Source organism: Coregonus clupeaformis, unplaced genomic scaffold (genome assembly GCF_020615455.1).
Source record: "Coregonus clupeaformis isolate EN_2021a unplaced genomic scaffold, ASM2061545v1 scaf0707, whole genome shotgun sequence".
NCBI lineage: Eukaryota > Metazoa > Chordata > Actinopteri > Salmoniformes > Salmonidae > Coregonus > Coregonus clupeaformis.
In genome coordinates, this window is record NW_025534162.1 from 121,975 (window position 1) to 136,692 (window position 14,718).

Below are 14,718 nucleotides of genomic sequence, written 5' to 3' on the forward strand. Positions count from 1 at the left end.
CGACGCAAGCAATGAGGGCTTGGGGGCCGTGCTGGCTCAGCGTGGTTCTGACGGGGAGCACGTAGTAGCTTATTACAGCAGAACTTTTGATAAGGCTGAAAACGCTACTGCGTGACAAGGAGGGAGCTTTTGGCTGTCGTGGCAGCAGTACGCCATTTCAAGTACTACCTGGGGGGCCTGCCGTTTGTGGTGCGGACGGATCACTCCGCCCTGCAGTGGCTTCTCTCCTTCAAGGAGCCAGAGGGTCAGATCGCCCGCTGGTTGGAGGAGCTGCAACCCTACGACTTCCAGGTGGAGCACAGGGCAGGCCTTCGCCACAGCAATGCAGACACCTTGTCCCGCCGCCCGTGTGCTGAGGACGGCTGTGGGTACTGCGCCAAACGGGTGGAGCGAGAGAGGGAACTGTGCATGGAGGAGGGAGTCACCGCCACGGTGAGTCAGCTGAGGGTGACAGAGTGCCGGGAGCTTGAGGCTGTGGACGTCGGGGAGTGGAGGCGTCGCCAGGAGGAGGACGCAGAGCTGCGTCCTGTGCTGGGGTGGGTGGAAGAGAGAAGACGACCGCCATGGGGGGAAGTAGCCCCTCTATCACCAGTCACCAAAGGACTCTGGGCTAAATTCTCAGTCCTTAGAGTGGCTGAGGGAGTGCTCCAGAGGGGGTGGAAAAAGCCAGCTACTGGAGAAATGACGTGGCAGGTAGTGGTTCCCAAAAGGCTGCAAGGGGAGCGTGTTACAGCAGCTTCACGGGGGAGTAGGCGCAGGGCATTTTGGGGTCTCCAAAACGTTAAAGCGCGTACGTAAAGGCTTCTATTGGGCCAGGCACAGGAGGGATGTGGAGGACTTTTGCAGGCAGTGCGATGAGTGTGCTGCTAAGAAAGGACCTCCAGGTCAGTCACACGCCCTCCTACAACAATTCCCAGTAGGGGAGCCCATGGAGAGACTGGGGGTAGACATAGTTGGACCGTTTCCAACCACAGACAGCGGTAACAGGTGGATTCTAACTGCTATGGACTACTTCACCAAGTGGCCAGAGGCTTACGCTCTCCCAGACCAGGAGGCAGAAACAGTAGCTGATGCATTGGTAGGGGGAATAATCAGTCGGTTTGGGGTGCCACAGTCTATACACAGCGACCAGGGGAGAAACTTTGAGTCACGGGTGTTCTCAGAGTTGTGTAGACGGTTAGGGCGCGGAGAAGACGCGCACTACTCCGCTTCACCCCCAGAGTGATGGGCTGGTGGAAAGATTTAACAGAACATTAGCACAACAGCTGGCTATCGTTACCTCAAAACACCAGAGAGATTGGGACACCCACTTACCGTTTATTCTTATGGCATGTAGGTCGGCTGTTCAAGAATCGACTGCGTGCTCCCCAGCGCTACTAATGTTAGGTCGTGAGTTGCGCACCCCAGCCGAACTGACGTTTGGCCACCCTCCTGATAACGACGACGGGGTTTTGCCTGGCCCGAACTATGTTCGTCGTCTGCAGAACCGGTTAGAAGCGTCTCACACCTTCGCAAGAGAGCAACTCGAGAACGCAGGGATGCGCCAAAAGCGCCACTATGACTCACGCGCTAGGGGGAGGCACTTTGGAGCGGGAGAACGCGTGTGGCTTCACAACCCCACGCGCAAGAAGGGGCGGTGCCCAAAGCTGGACAGTGCCTGGGTGGGGCCGTGCCTGGTGATAGAGAGAGTGGGGGAGGTGACGTACCGGGTGGAGGTTCCCCCACGGAGCAGGAAGGTGGTGGTCCACCGGGGACCGATTGGCGCCCCTACAGAGGGAGGAAAACGGTAGGGGAATGGAAGTGAGGACTCTGATGTGAGCACACGGGGACAGTCTAGCGAGGAGACTCTAGTGCAAGCTGAGCCTGGGACGGGGCTGCCTCTTCGGAGGGCGCTGGAAATGACATTGGGGCAGATGAGTGTTCTGGGGTCCACCAGTGAGAGTCAAGGGGAGGCACAAGAGACTGATGCGACCTCCGGGTCGTTTTAAGGATTTTGTTTTGTAACCCTAGGGGCTAGGGTTTAGAAAGGGGGGGGGGGGCTATGTAACGACCCTGTATTGTGTTCTGTGTTCATGGGTGTGTTATCGTTCTCATGGGTGCTAGCAGGGGTTAAATATGTCAGGACAGATGGAAAGGTTGGGGGGGTATGATGGGTAATCCCGCGGGGTTTTGGAATGCTTAAATAGGGGTTACGGTCTCATCTCTCTTCTTCTGTTCGGGACCCTTGATTTTGACATGTTATATTTGTGTATGTTCGAGGTTTAGCGGCGTGGGTTGTGGCCTGAACAATAGCCCATTCAGGAATAAACCTGTGTTCTGCCTGTACACCTGGTGCCCGTCTCTCTTTTACTTTATGACCCAGCTGGGTCATTACAATATCATGTCCATGTAGGCTAGCATGACAATGTAACTACAACGCTCTGGCACTCGCACTGAAGAGTTTAGGAGGCTTCTGTCAGAAATGTCGAGTCCAGTCCATTCAATCAGCGTTGTGGGTGTGATTTTCTTTTTCAGGGAGTCAGAAATGCGCAGACTGGCGTGTGCTGAGTTTATTGATTACCCATCCCGTGTGTTAAGGGGGGAAATATTCAAATTTAAATGCTACGGCCAGGCAGCAAGCCTGGAAAAAACGCACTACCCTCCCTGTGCCCAATAAAAAACCACACAACCCTCCCCAAAGCAAATATTGGACCTCCCCTTCCCCCCAGAATTTTTCGAACGGTCCTTAAGTCGCTTTGGATAAAAGTGTTTGCTAAATGGCATTTCTATTATATATATATATATATATATATATATATATATATATACTCAACACTGAAGAGTTTATATATTGTGTAGAGTAAAATTAATATCAATTCGTAATCGAAGAGCCTTTTATTAATTTCTTCATGTAATTTCTCTGTTTCTAAGACTGTTGAATTGTACATTTATGATATCCACATCAAAGTATGTATTTTACACCTTCTTTGAATGGTAGCCCATTGAGTAGTAACTATGGAAAGCAACAAGTTATGCAAAATGCAAATGTGTAATTTCCATCAGCCACAGATTTCTTGCACAGTTATTGCCCCATTAACCAGGAACTCGAAACTTGAAACTTGAAACTTGACTATTTCATCACATTTGTGGATTTAAATCTCTGGTCGAATTACTGTTAGCTTGTAAAGATTACTCTTTTATATTCCTTTTAAATAAAAAATAAATAAAAAAGAGAAATAAAGACACATATTGCAAGGGGCTATAGCTTTCTGTATAATTTACTAGTCAGTGGATTATGTATCTTCATGCATTTAAAGGAATCAGAGGATGTTGCCCTCCTTGTGAAGCTTGATACATCTCACCGGTAAATGTGAGTTTAAAAAAAATCTGATGATCATTTGATAATACAGAGGAAGGCAAGCGCTTGGGAGTTGTCGCTTATTCAGTGAAGGATAATTCCGTGTCTTGCAAACAGCAGCGCCACTTCTGACTGTCTACAGTAACAGGCAGCTAGACAACAGAATACCACTTCAAGTGTCATTTATAAAGTCTGAAGTGTGCATTGGATTTGAACAGATGACCAACGCGTGAATACTGGTAAGAGGTCGCTGGCACTATTTCTGTTTGTACTATTTATGTTATGTTAATTAATGCGACTGTCACGGTTTTGCAATGTGGAGTGCAACATTTTAAAGTTTATGTTCATGTGTCCCCACGTGTTGATATTTTCGGATTGTGTTGGATTTGGGAACACATTTCTGATATTGATTGCATCTAATTAAAATCAAATTCTAGATATTGTCAAGTTCAACTTGGCTACATTTTCTTTAGTGTGTCAGGTGTAGGCTACATCTACATTTGCACAAATATCAACCTAATCAGCTCATAGCTCTTTACACTTAATTAAGTTCTATTGGTCTGTATTTTCAATGGAAATGAATCTACACCTGTTTGACTTTATTAAGCTTAATTTAGGTATTTAGACCTACTCAGAATCAACACAGCTTCATTGGCTTTAGGGTATAATTGAATAATTTTGTATTCTATATTTATTATGTGAGAAATATGTTCATATTACTATGATTTAAATCTAATTCTGATACAAATTATTGTAGTGTAGCCAACAGGTCAAAGAAAAAAGCAAGAAAACCCAGTCTTGTGGCGAATAGGGTCAATGTGGTTTCAGTTCCCTACAATCAAAATATGTGTAGAATCATTCTATTAATGACATATCAAAACTAACATTTCAACATTTTATTTCAGTTTTTATTTCAACTTTAATTAAAAGGTATTTTCACTGTTAGTTTTATCAACAACAAAAAATTAAGACAAAGTAATGAAGTGTGTGTGCTGCATCTGTATTGAATATGTATGTCTGTCTGTCTGTCCAGACAGTGTTTCATATCAGGTGAGCTCATCTGGCCCTTTCTGATACAGAGAATCATGTATATGACAGGAGCTGAAAGACTCATCATCATTGGTTGTCTGCTACAAGGTGGGTTGCTGTGGGAAAGGCTGGGTCTGATGCACTGTTTTCTTGCATCTCCCATTGCACTTTACCATTTACATTTTATTTAGCTGTAGCTAGGTTTCCATCCAATTGGCAACAGATTTTCATGTGAATTTTCAAAAATCTGCATAAAGAAAATATCTATTGAAAATGTGATGGAAACACTACGAACTATTGATTTTTATTTGGTACATAATACTTAAGCGAAAAAGTACATTTTGTGTGCACTATGTCATCATGCACAGATTTTTACCCGTTTGGTGGAAACACACCACTGGTGGGAAAATGCGCATATTTTCTTTATCGGATTTTTGAATATTCCCATGAAAAGCTGCCGCCAATTGGATGGAAACCTAGCTACTGCTTTCATTTTTCTTTATACGGTATGACTTTACTAGCATAAAAACTGTGGATGGAAACGTGGTTAGTGTTCTGATCCTTCTTAAAAGCCCAGTGCAGTCAAAATTCAGTTTTTCCTGTGTTTTGTATCGTATTTATAACTAACTGTAAAAATGTGATCAGTGTTATTTCCCGATAGTTGCTGGTTGAATTGCTGGATCTTCTACTCAGCAGGTTTTGCTTGGGTGGAGTTTTGGCTTGCCTGGTGACATCACCAGGGGATAAAATTAATAGACCAATAACAAAGACCATTCCAAACCTCTCTGCCAATAACAGCTAGTTTTAAGGTGACATATCCCTCCTCTGCTCAGGTGGATTGATCCACACTGTTAATGCACCGTTTTTGTGCCCTTCCCTATCTAAATTCTTGCCTGATATTTTTTCTTTTGCAAAACAAAACCCAATTTGTTTATTTAGTACAATTTTAATGGAAACCTATTACAGTAAGTTACTTTATAGTTACCCAGAAATAATTTGATATTGAGATAAAACGGCTGCACTGGTCCTTTTAAAGGGATAGTTCAAACAATCAATTTCTACTAGCATTGCTACATCCCCCCAAAATTCTAGCCAGATTATTCTGCACATCTCTAAATAACTACCCAACAAATGTTTTAATGGTTTGGAGGAAACAACAACACCCTAGTGAAGTTGAAAATAACCTACATTTCAAAAAGTAAACCATCCTTTAAAGTTAGTAATTTATTTAAAGATGTATGTGATTCCTGCATTCCTTCATTACCAGCTAACAACCCAGTCTAATATTTTGTTGTATGTGTTTCAGGTGTTCTGTGCCTAGACTTTGCAGCTCTGATGCCTCCGTATATAGATTCTCTGAGTGGATCTTGTGTGGCCATTCCCTGCTCCTTTACACTGGAATCTCGATATGAGTCGTTCCTCACAGCTTCATGTAAAGGAATATGGAAGAAAGGATGGAGAGGAGGACACGTGTTTGATTCTAGTCTCACAGGGTCAGGCTTAAATATCATTCAAGGGAATCTAACTGGGAACTTGCAGCAGAAGGAATGCACCACAATCCTGAATGACTTCACATCTGATTCCAATGACTACTTTTACTTCAGACTTGAATGTGACGCTCTGAAATTAAATTTTCCAGAACGAGTCACGATTGATGTAAAAGGTAGAGTATCATTAGAATATGCTACTTCTGTGTTGTGTGTGCTGTGTTGTATTCATTTACGTTGCAGGTTTGAACTGGCTGTATTTAATGCACTGATCAAGGAATAAACGTTGTTTTTTTTACTCCCTCAGAATATCCATCCACACCCACTCTAAGTCCAGCAACAGTGGATGTGATGGAGGGGACCTCAGTGAGTTTGATCTGCTCTGCTGCAGCCCCCTGTCCCTCACTCCCCCCAACTCTGACCTGGACCCCCACACTGAGTGACAGTGTGGAGGATTCTCAGGAGACTCCGAATCAAGTCATAACTTCTATCCTGAACTTCACTGCTTCACATGTCCACCATGGAGAGAAGATCTCCTGCACTGCGTTGTACAAACGACAAGCTGGCAAGAGTGATAAATCATCCAAAACGTATCTGACAGTCTCTGTTCTTTGTAAGTTGATTCATGCATGGTACGTTTGATTCATGTATTGTAAGTTAATTATTTCTATAGAATTTGTCAACTTTGTGTGCACTCTCCCTCAGACTCTCCCAAGAACACCTCAGTGTCAGTCAGTCCCTCTAGTTCAGTGGTAGAGGGCAGCTCTGTGAGTCTGACCTGCAGCAGCAATGCCAACCCAGCAGTGGGGCGCTACAACTGGTACAGAGTCAATGGAGAACAGGTCACAACAGTGGGGGCTAGAAGAATGCTATCTGTCCAGGTACCAGCAGATGACAGTTATTTCTACTGTGAAGCCAGCAATGATCATGGAACAGAGAACTCATCTGTCATTCAACTAGATGGGATGTGTATGTACAAAATGAAACCAAATATGAACAATATTTTCAACTATAGCCAGCATCATAACACACACTAAATTGACTCTTGACATACAATATCTATTGTTTCTTTCCCCCAGACCCTCCCAAGAAGACCTCAGTGTCAGTCAGTCCCTCTGGTTCAGTGGTAGAGGGCAGCTCTGTGACTCTGACCTGCAACAGCAATGCCAATCCAGCAGTGAAGAACTATACCTGGTACAAAATCAATGGGACTGAGGCTGTCATTTTAGGATCTGGAGAGAGCTTTACCTTAGACAGTAAAGCAAGTGATAGTGGGGAGTACTGCTGTGAAGCACTGCATGCACTTGGTACGGAAAAAGCCACAGTTGTTCAGCTGGATATTCAATGTAAGTTATATACATGATACTTTTGCAATGGTATGATCAGGGATGGAATTTAAGGATTTTGGGCACTGGCCAGCCAAGAGAGTAGACTGCAATTTTTACTAGTCTGGGTCCAAAATATGTGCCATGTAATATTTGAAAAGTCAAAATGTCACTAGCTGGCAGGCTAGTCGGGCACATTTTCTACTAGCCCGGTCTGAAAAGTACTAGCGACGGGTTAGCGGGCTAGTTTAATTTCCATCCCTGGGTATAATACAGTATAGCTCCTAGTGTAGGAACAGAAACAGAAACATCAAGATGCTGCCAACACTTTACCATAAGGCTACATTAATTGGCATCAAATAATGTATTGTTAAATTGTGTCAATGCATTTGTTAAACCTTTACTAATGGTAAAGGAACATGTCATATCTTAGCCATCATTTTGAAATGGTACATGTGGAACCTTTCACTAATATAGTTGATGCTAATCCATAACCTTATTGTAAAGTGTTACCAAGATGCTGTGTTACCAAGATGCCATAAACAGTCTATTTATGACTGGTTGAATGACTCTGTGTTGAGGCACACACATCTAGCTGCTGTGACCAGCCACACCTGGTGTGTGGCCAACGTCTGGGTCATGGGTTCACGCCAGTGCCCAGACTGTCTGGTCCAATGACAGCGAGCCATTGTCCTGTTGCGTGACAACCATGAAACTTTACTGTGTGTGTGTGTGTGTGTGTGTGTGTGTGTGTGTCAATGGCCCTCCATCACTGAAGCCTGTTGTGCAGTTTGTATGGCAGTGTGAATATGTTTATGCATGGCTGTTTGTTCTGTATTGCCATTGGCATTTCCTAGTCAAGATTTCTACAGATCAACCCCCCACCCCCCCAGGTACATATTATGTTTTATCTCAACTGAAGGGTTACCAAAGACAAACCCAGAAAGCGAAATTATTATGGCCCAAATCAGGCCCACATTTACAATCCGCCAGCGTGTTTATGTGGCCTAGTTAACACTTGGAATTATGGTCCAAAAGTGGGCCAGGTTTGATTGCCATAACTAAGCCAGATCATTGCCATGAAAAAGCCAGACCTAGTCTATCAAGGTAGATGCGGCCCACTTCTGGTGTAATTCAAAGTGGTAACTGGGCCACATCCACATGCCGACCCAGGTCTGGCCCTTATTGTGGAGAGGAGCTGGCTTATGTATGGCAAATGAATCTGGCCAACAGCTGGCTTAATTGTATAGAATTACAGATATGTCGTATGGGAAGTATGGACAGACTAACACCACTGTTGAGAAGTGCATAATGCTCAGTAATGTTTTATGATAACACAGCACTGTTTTCTTCCAGATCCCCCCAAGAACACCTCAGTGTCAGTCAGTCCCTCTAGCTCAGTAGCAGAGGGCAGCTCTGTGACTCTGACTTGCAGCAGCAATGCCAACCCAGCAGTGAAGAACTACACCTGGTACAGAGTTGAGGGATGGGAGAAGGACATTGTAGGGTCTGAAGAGGACCTCAACATCTTCAATGTGACCAGGCTTTCAAATGAACAGTACTACTGTGAGGCTCAGAATGTCCATGGACTGCAGAACTCTGAAGCCATCAGAATCGATGTAACATGTATGTACTGTATAGTGTTTATTCTACTGATTATGAATAGCAATTACTCATTAATGTGAATGAACTATTAAGAACAATCGTGTCCTCCCTGTCTGTTCAATTTAGTTGCTTCAGAGATCCTGAACACCTCTCGCTGCATCAGGATTTCAGCTACATCTCAGATCAGATGTTCCTGTGATAGCCATGGAAACCCTGCTCCCACACTGGTGTGGCAGTTGGCTGGAGAATCTGTCAATCACTCCACTAACACCATCATCAGGGAGGAGCCAATGGGCAGAGCAGGCCTGAGGACCTCCCTCACCATCCGCCAATCACAGGAGGAGGAAATACCGAGTCTGGTCTGCCTCAGCACCAACTCTGATGGTTTTGACAGCTTCTCATTTAACTTAACATCAATGAAAACATATGAAGGTACACTTAGGAGACATTTGTCCTGCTCTACACCAGAATTAGTTCTTAACAGTTCCCCGGTCCCACTAACCATTCAGGAGCTTGGGACTATAAGGTTCTATCTGTATTTTTGTCAAAATTGAGTTATTGACATAGCCTTGTTCTGTTCAATGTTCTCTATGTATATAGTAAAAATACCTGTATTCATGTTGTTAAGTTCAAAATAATACAAGATAGAAATTGCTGACACCATTCAAACCAATGAGGGTTCGGAACATTAAAGCCAATTATCTCAGAATCATCTTTTTGCAGATATAACCTTATAGTCCTAAGCTCTCACATTGCCAAATAAGAATAATTTTTAAGACAAAGAATGAATGGTTGTTTTGCACCTCACCTGTTTGCTCTATGTTGTGATTGTGCAGGTTTCCACCCTCTCTCTCTGTTGATCGGGGCTGCTGTGGGGGCAGGAGTGATGATGCTCCTATGTATCCCACTGCTTCTCATCTGCAAGTAAGTGACTGACACAGGGGCCAGGGCAGGCATGATAATGTAAAAGACCTTTGGATAGATTTTTGTCTGGATTGGTCCGACTTTTGTCTGGACTGGTATTTGACGCCATTATCTTATCTCTGTTGTTTTGCTCTCAGGCATAGGAGAGCCAGACAGTCACCAAACAAAACACAGAAGGACACAGCAGAATTCATAGTGACTGATGAGGTAAGGAACTACACTAACATTTCGACTTTGCCCATGTGTATGTGCTTACAGTCTAACAATGTGGAAAGGCGTTGATATTCATATTTCACAGAAGTGTGTGCATGAACACCCTATTACATACAGTGCCTTCTGAAAGTATTCAGACCCCTTGACTTTTTCCACATGTTGTTACGTTACAGCCTTATTCTAAAATTGATTAAAAAATTAGATTAATCTGCAATCTACACACAATACCCCATAATGACAAAGCAGAAACAGATATACCTTATTTCCATAAGTATTCAGACCCTTTGCTATGAGACTCGAAATTGAGCTCAGGTGCATCCTGTTTCCATTGAACATCCTTGAGATGTTTCTACAATTTCATTGGAGTCCACCTGTGGTAAATTCTATTGATTGGACATGATTTGGAAAGGCACACACCTGTCTATATAAGGTCCCACAGTTGATAGTGCATGTCAGAGCAAAAACCAAGCCATGAGGTCGAAGCAATTGTCTGTAGAGCTCCGAGACAGGATTGTGTCGAGGCACAGATCTGGGGAAGGGTACCAAAACATTTCTGCAGCATTTGAAGGTCCCCAAGAACACAATGGCTTCCATCATTCTTAAATGGAAGAAGTTTGGAACCACCAAGACTCTTCCTAGAGCTGGCTGCCCGGCCAAACTGAGCAATCGGGCGAGAAGGGCCTTGGTCAGGGAGGTGACCAAGAACCTGATGGTCACTCTGAAAGAGCTATAGAGTTCCTCTGTGGAAATGGGAGAACCTTCCAGAAGGACAACCATCTCTGCAGCACTCCGCCAATCAGGCCTTTATGGTAGAGTGGCCAGACGGAAGCCACTCCTCAGTAAAAGGTTTGGAGTTTGCCAAAAGGCTGAGTAAAGTACTGAGTAAAGGGTCTGAATGCCTATATAAATGTGATATTTCTGTTTTCTTTTTTTCATAAATTTGCACAAATGTGTCAGAAACCTGTTTTTGCTTTGTCATTATGGGGTATTGTGTGTAGATTGATGAGGATTATAAAAAAAAAAATCAATTTTAGAATAAGGCTGTAATGTAACAACATTTGGAAAAAGTGAAGGGATCTGAATACTTTCCGAATGCACAGTATCCTAGATGCCGCACACATTTCAGCACTGGTATTTTTGTTGCAGTGAAAGATTGGAGGTAGCTTGGCTGGTTGAATTTTTTTTTGACTATGCAAACATCAACAGTGTGCATGAAGAGGAACTCAAGTCAGTTTAGGCTAGAGTGGTACATTACTGTAATCGAGTCTTTTGCAACCATATTGTCTGGATCTCATGGTAAACAACCAACTAACAACTAGCCCTTTCCTATCCAGTGGTTGATTTGCTCATATTATTATTTTGCATTGTATTTTGTGTGGATACCAGGAATTTACAGCTAATAGGAGTCCACATAAAAACAACTCTGCCAGTAAACATATAAACCCCTTTAACGTGATGCTTACCCCTCAGACCCTCTCTCAGGAGGAGGACGATGTATATGCCAATAAAGCCATGCTGGAGGAGGCCCTGGGGCCCAACAAGACAGTGGACAGGGAAATTGACGACACAGACCTCCTCCACTACGCCAACTTGAACTTGTCCAAACTCCAGGCCAAGGTGGCCGAGCAGGGGGAGGGGGAGGGAGAGATCAGGGGAGTCGCCTCCAAGACGGCAGAGTATGCCGTGATCCGCCTGCACTCCACAGGTAGTATCGAGGGAGGGGCTGGGAAGAAGGAGGCCAATCCTGCTCTGGAGCAGGGGGATCACGCTGAAGAGCATGGAGCTAAAGTCTTAGAAGAAACCCAGGCAGGGCACAAGAGTGATGGGGAAGAAGAAGTTGCAAAGTATTCTGGGCAGCCAGAGCTACAGGGCGTGACTAGTTCTGCCTTCAGTGTCCAGGAGTCCCAACTGGGACAATCTGAGCAGCACAACACAGCAGAAACTGCAGCGGATGAGGTGACACTGCTTTCTGAGCAGAAAGATTCCTCTAATGGTGAAGAGGAGGTAACGTATGGGAACATATGTCGTGGTCAGGTCATATCTGAGGCAAATTAGGGACAACCTGAGTCAGATAAGAAGGACGAGGAAGAGGAGGAAGAGGAGGAGGAGGAGAGTGTGAAGGCATAGTAAGCTGCTGTATAGAGGGAGTAAAGCTTATATGCAGATAAGCTAGTACAAGGTTGTGAAAAATCCCCCATAATGCACTGCAGAGACATCATCGTCATCTTCCATACTGAAGAGCCACTATGTCCACCTTTTTTTAAACACCAGTTATTCTACAGTGTCTGTTCATCAGTTGGATTTTCATTTCTATATACACAATATATACAAAGGTATGTGGACACCCCTTCAAATTAGTGGATTTGGCTATTTCAGCTACACCCATTGCTGACAGGTGTATACAATCATTGGCAGTAGAATGGCCTGCTAGAGCTGCCCCAGTCAACTGTAAGTGCTGTTATTGTGAAGTGGAAAAGTCTAGGAGCAACAACGGCTCAGCCGCAAAGTGGTAGGCCGCAGAAGAGCGTAGCGTGTAAAAATTGTCTGTCCTCGGTTGCAACACTCACTACTGAGTTCCAAACTGCCTCTGGAAGCAATGTCAGCACAAGAACTGTTCGTCGGGAGCTTCATGAAATGGGTTTCCATAGCTGAGCAGCAGCACACAAGCCTAAGATCACCATGCGCAATGCCAAGCGTCGCCTGGAGTGGTGTAAAGCTCGCCGCCATTGGACTCTGGAGCAGTGGAAATGCGTTCTCTGGAGTGATGAATCACGCTTCACCATCTGGCAGTCTGACGGACAAATCTGGTTTTGGCGGATGCCAGGAGAACGCTACCTGCCTGAATGCATAGTGGCAACTGTAAAGTTTGGTGGAGGAGAAATAATGGTCAGGGGCTGTTTTTAATGGTTTGGGCTAGGCCCGTTAGTTCCAGTGATGGGAAATCTTAACGCTACAGCATACAATGACATTCTAGATGATTCTGTGCTTCCATCTTGGTGGCAACAGTTTGGGGAAGGCCCTTTCCTGTTTCAGCATGATAATGCCCCCTTGCACAAAGCGAGGTCCATACAGAAATGGTTTGTCGAGATCGGTGTGGAATAACTTGACTGGCCTGTACAGAGCCATGACCTCAACCCCATCTAACACCTTTGGGATGTATTGGAACGCTGACTGTGAGCCAGGCCTAATCGCCCAACATCAGTGCCCGACCTCACTAATGCTCTTGTGGCTGAATGGAAACAAGTCTCCGCAGCAATGTTCCAACATCTAGTGGAAAGTCTGTTATAGAGTGGAGTCTGTTATAGCAGCAAAGGGGTTGACCAACTCCATATTAATGCCCATGATTTTGGAATGAGATGTTCAATGAGCAGGTGTCCACATACTTTTGGTAATGTAGTGTATTTTCCAGAGACTGAGTTTTAGTATCTGCATACTTGTATAATTGAAACAAGTTTTTAACTTCACTAAATGTTTTAGTAGAACTTGTGTTATTTACAGTTGCTAGTGAAAGTCTGCACATCCCTTGCATAGTCTCCCATTTTGCTGGCTTAAAATTAAATCCAATAACGGAATACATTAGATTTTGTCCTGCTGAGCTACACAACCAACTGCACATTTTCAAAGTGAAAGAGCAATTATACATATTTTTTCCAAATTAATAAAACAAAAAATCAAAGATGTCTTGATTGCTTATGCCTTCATACCTCAGAGGTAATACTTGGTGGAAGGACCTTTGGCCGCCATTACAGCTATGAATCATTTTGAATAAGATTCTACTAACTTTGCACATCTCTTAGATTAACACATACCCATTTTTGTCAAAATAGCTCAAGCTCAGGAAATTTGGTTGGGGAGTCATTGATGAACAGCAAAATTCAAACCTTGTCTCTGATTTTCAAGCAGATTTAAGTCAGTACAAGCCACAATACTTGAAAATACATAGGGTTTCACTGTGTTTTGTTTAGTACTGGATTTGGCCTGTGGTTTTTAATTTAGGTCAAAACATTTATTTATTTGCTGTGTTGTCTTGCAGTATTACTTTACAGCCTTGTTGCAAACAGAATGGATGATTTGGAGTGGATTTTTTAACACAGGCTTTCTTCTTTTCACTTTGTCATACAGGCCAGAAATGTGGAGTGAATGCAATGTTGTTGATCCTCCTGTTTGTGATGGCAACATCGTATTATTGGTATGCCTGTCCCCGGCAGGGTTTGGGGAGTTTGTCAGGATCAAAATAAATATGAAAGGAGCAAAGCCCAGATAAAAAGTTAGAGGAAACCCTGCCTCACTCTTCTGAATACCAAACACTGGGATAGAGTTTTCTTTTTCAGCGTTTTAATGCCAAAGACACACAAGAATGGCTTTCCAATAGCTGTTGAGTGTTTCTGAATGGTCCAGTCTCAGTCCTAACTTAAATCTGCTTGAAAATCTGAGACAAGGGGCTGGATTTAATCCATATCGCCGAAGTCATATCAAATTAAAATCAAATCAAGAAGCTGATTTTCAGTCTCTCGGTCCCAGCTTTGATGCACCTGTACTGTCTCCAGAAGATCCGTGTTATAGCTCGATTGAAATGTAAAGGCTATGTTCCCGCGTTCGCGGAGACTGCATTCATGTTAAATGCTGCAAATGTCGTCTCAATCAGAAATGAACATTTTAAACGGATCTTTCGTGGTACTTCAGCGATATGCATTGAATCCAGCCCATGGTTTGAATATTGCTGTCCATCAATGACTCCCAACCAAATTTACTGGGCTTGGGCAATTTTGACAAAAACAATGTGTGTATGTTGCCCTAT

The 14,718-nt window shown here is 43.8% G+C and overlaps 1 protein-coding gene and 1 long non-coding RNA gene across 2 annotated transcripts; both read left to right on the forward strand.

The window, feature by feature from the left end:
- The first annotated feature begins 6,184 nt into the window (after positions 1–6,184).
- Positions 6,185–9,546, forward strand: LOC121558835 (B-cell receptor CD22-like). Its single transcript, XM_045216425.1, has 6 exons — positions 6,185–6,466; positions 6,559–6,822; positions 6,933–7,199; positions 8,535–8,804; positions 8,910–9,215; positions 9,521–9,546. Exons 1-6 carry the CDS (start codon positions 6,205–6,207, stop codon positions 9,544–9,546), a joined length of 1,395 nt encoding a protein of 464 aa, XP_045072360.1. The 5' UTR covers positions 6,185–6,204.
- Positions 9,547–9,622: 76 nt separating this feature from the next.
- LOC121558837 lies at positions 9,623–11,474 on the forward strand. The gene is made up of 3 exons (XR_005998613.1): positions 9,623–9,707; positions 9,845–9,914; positions 11,391–11,474. It is a non-coding gene; the product is annotated as an uncharacterized LOC121558837 (long non-coding RNA).
- Positions 11,475–14,718: the final 3,244 nt, after the last annotated feature.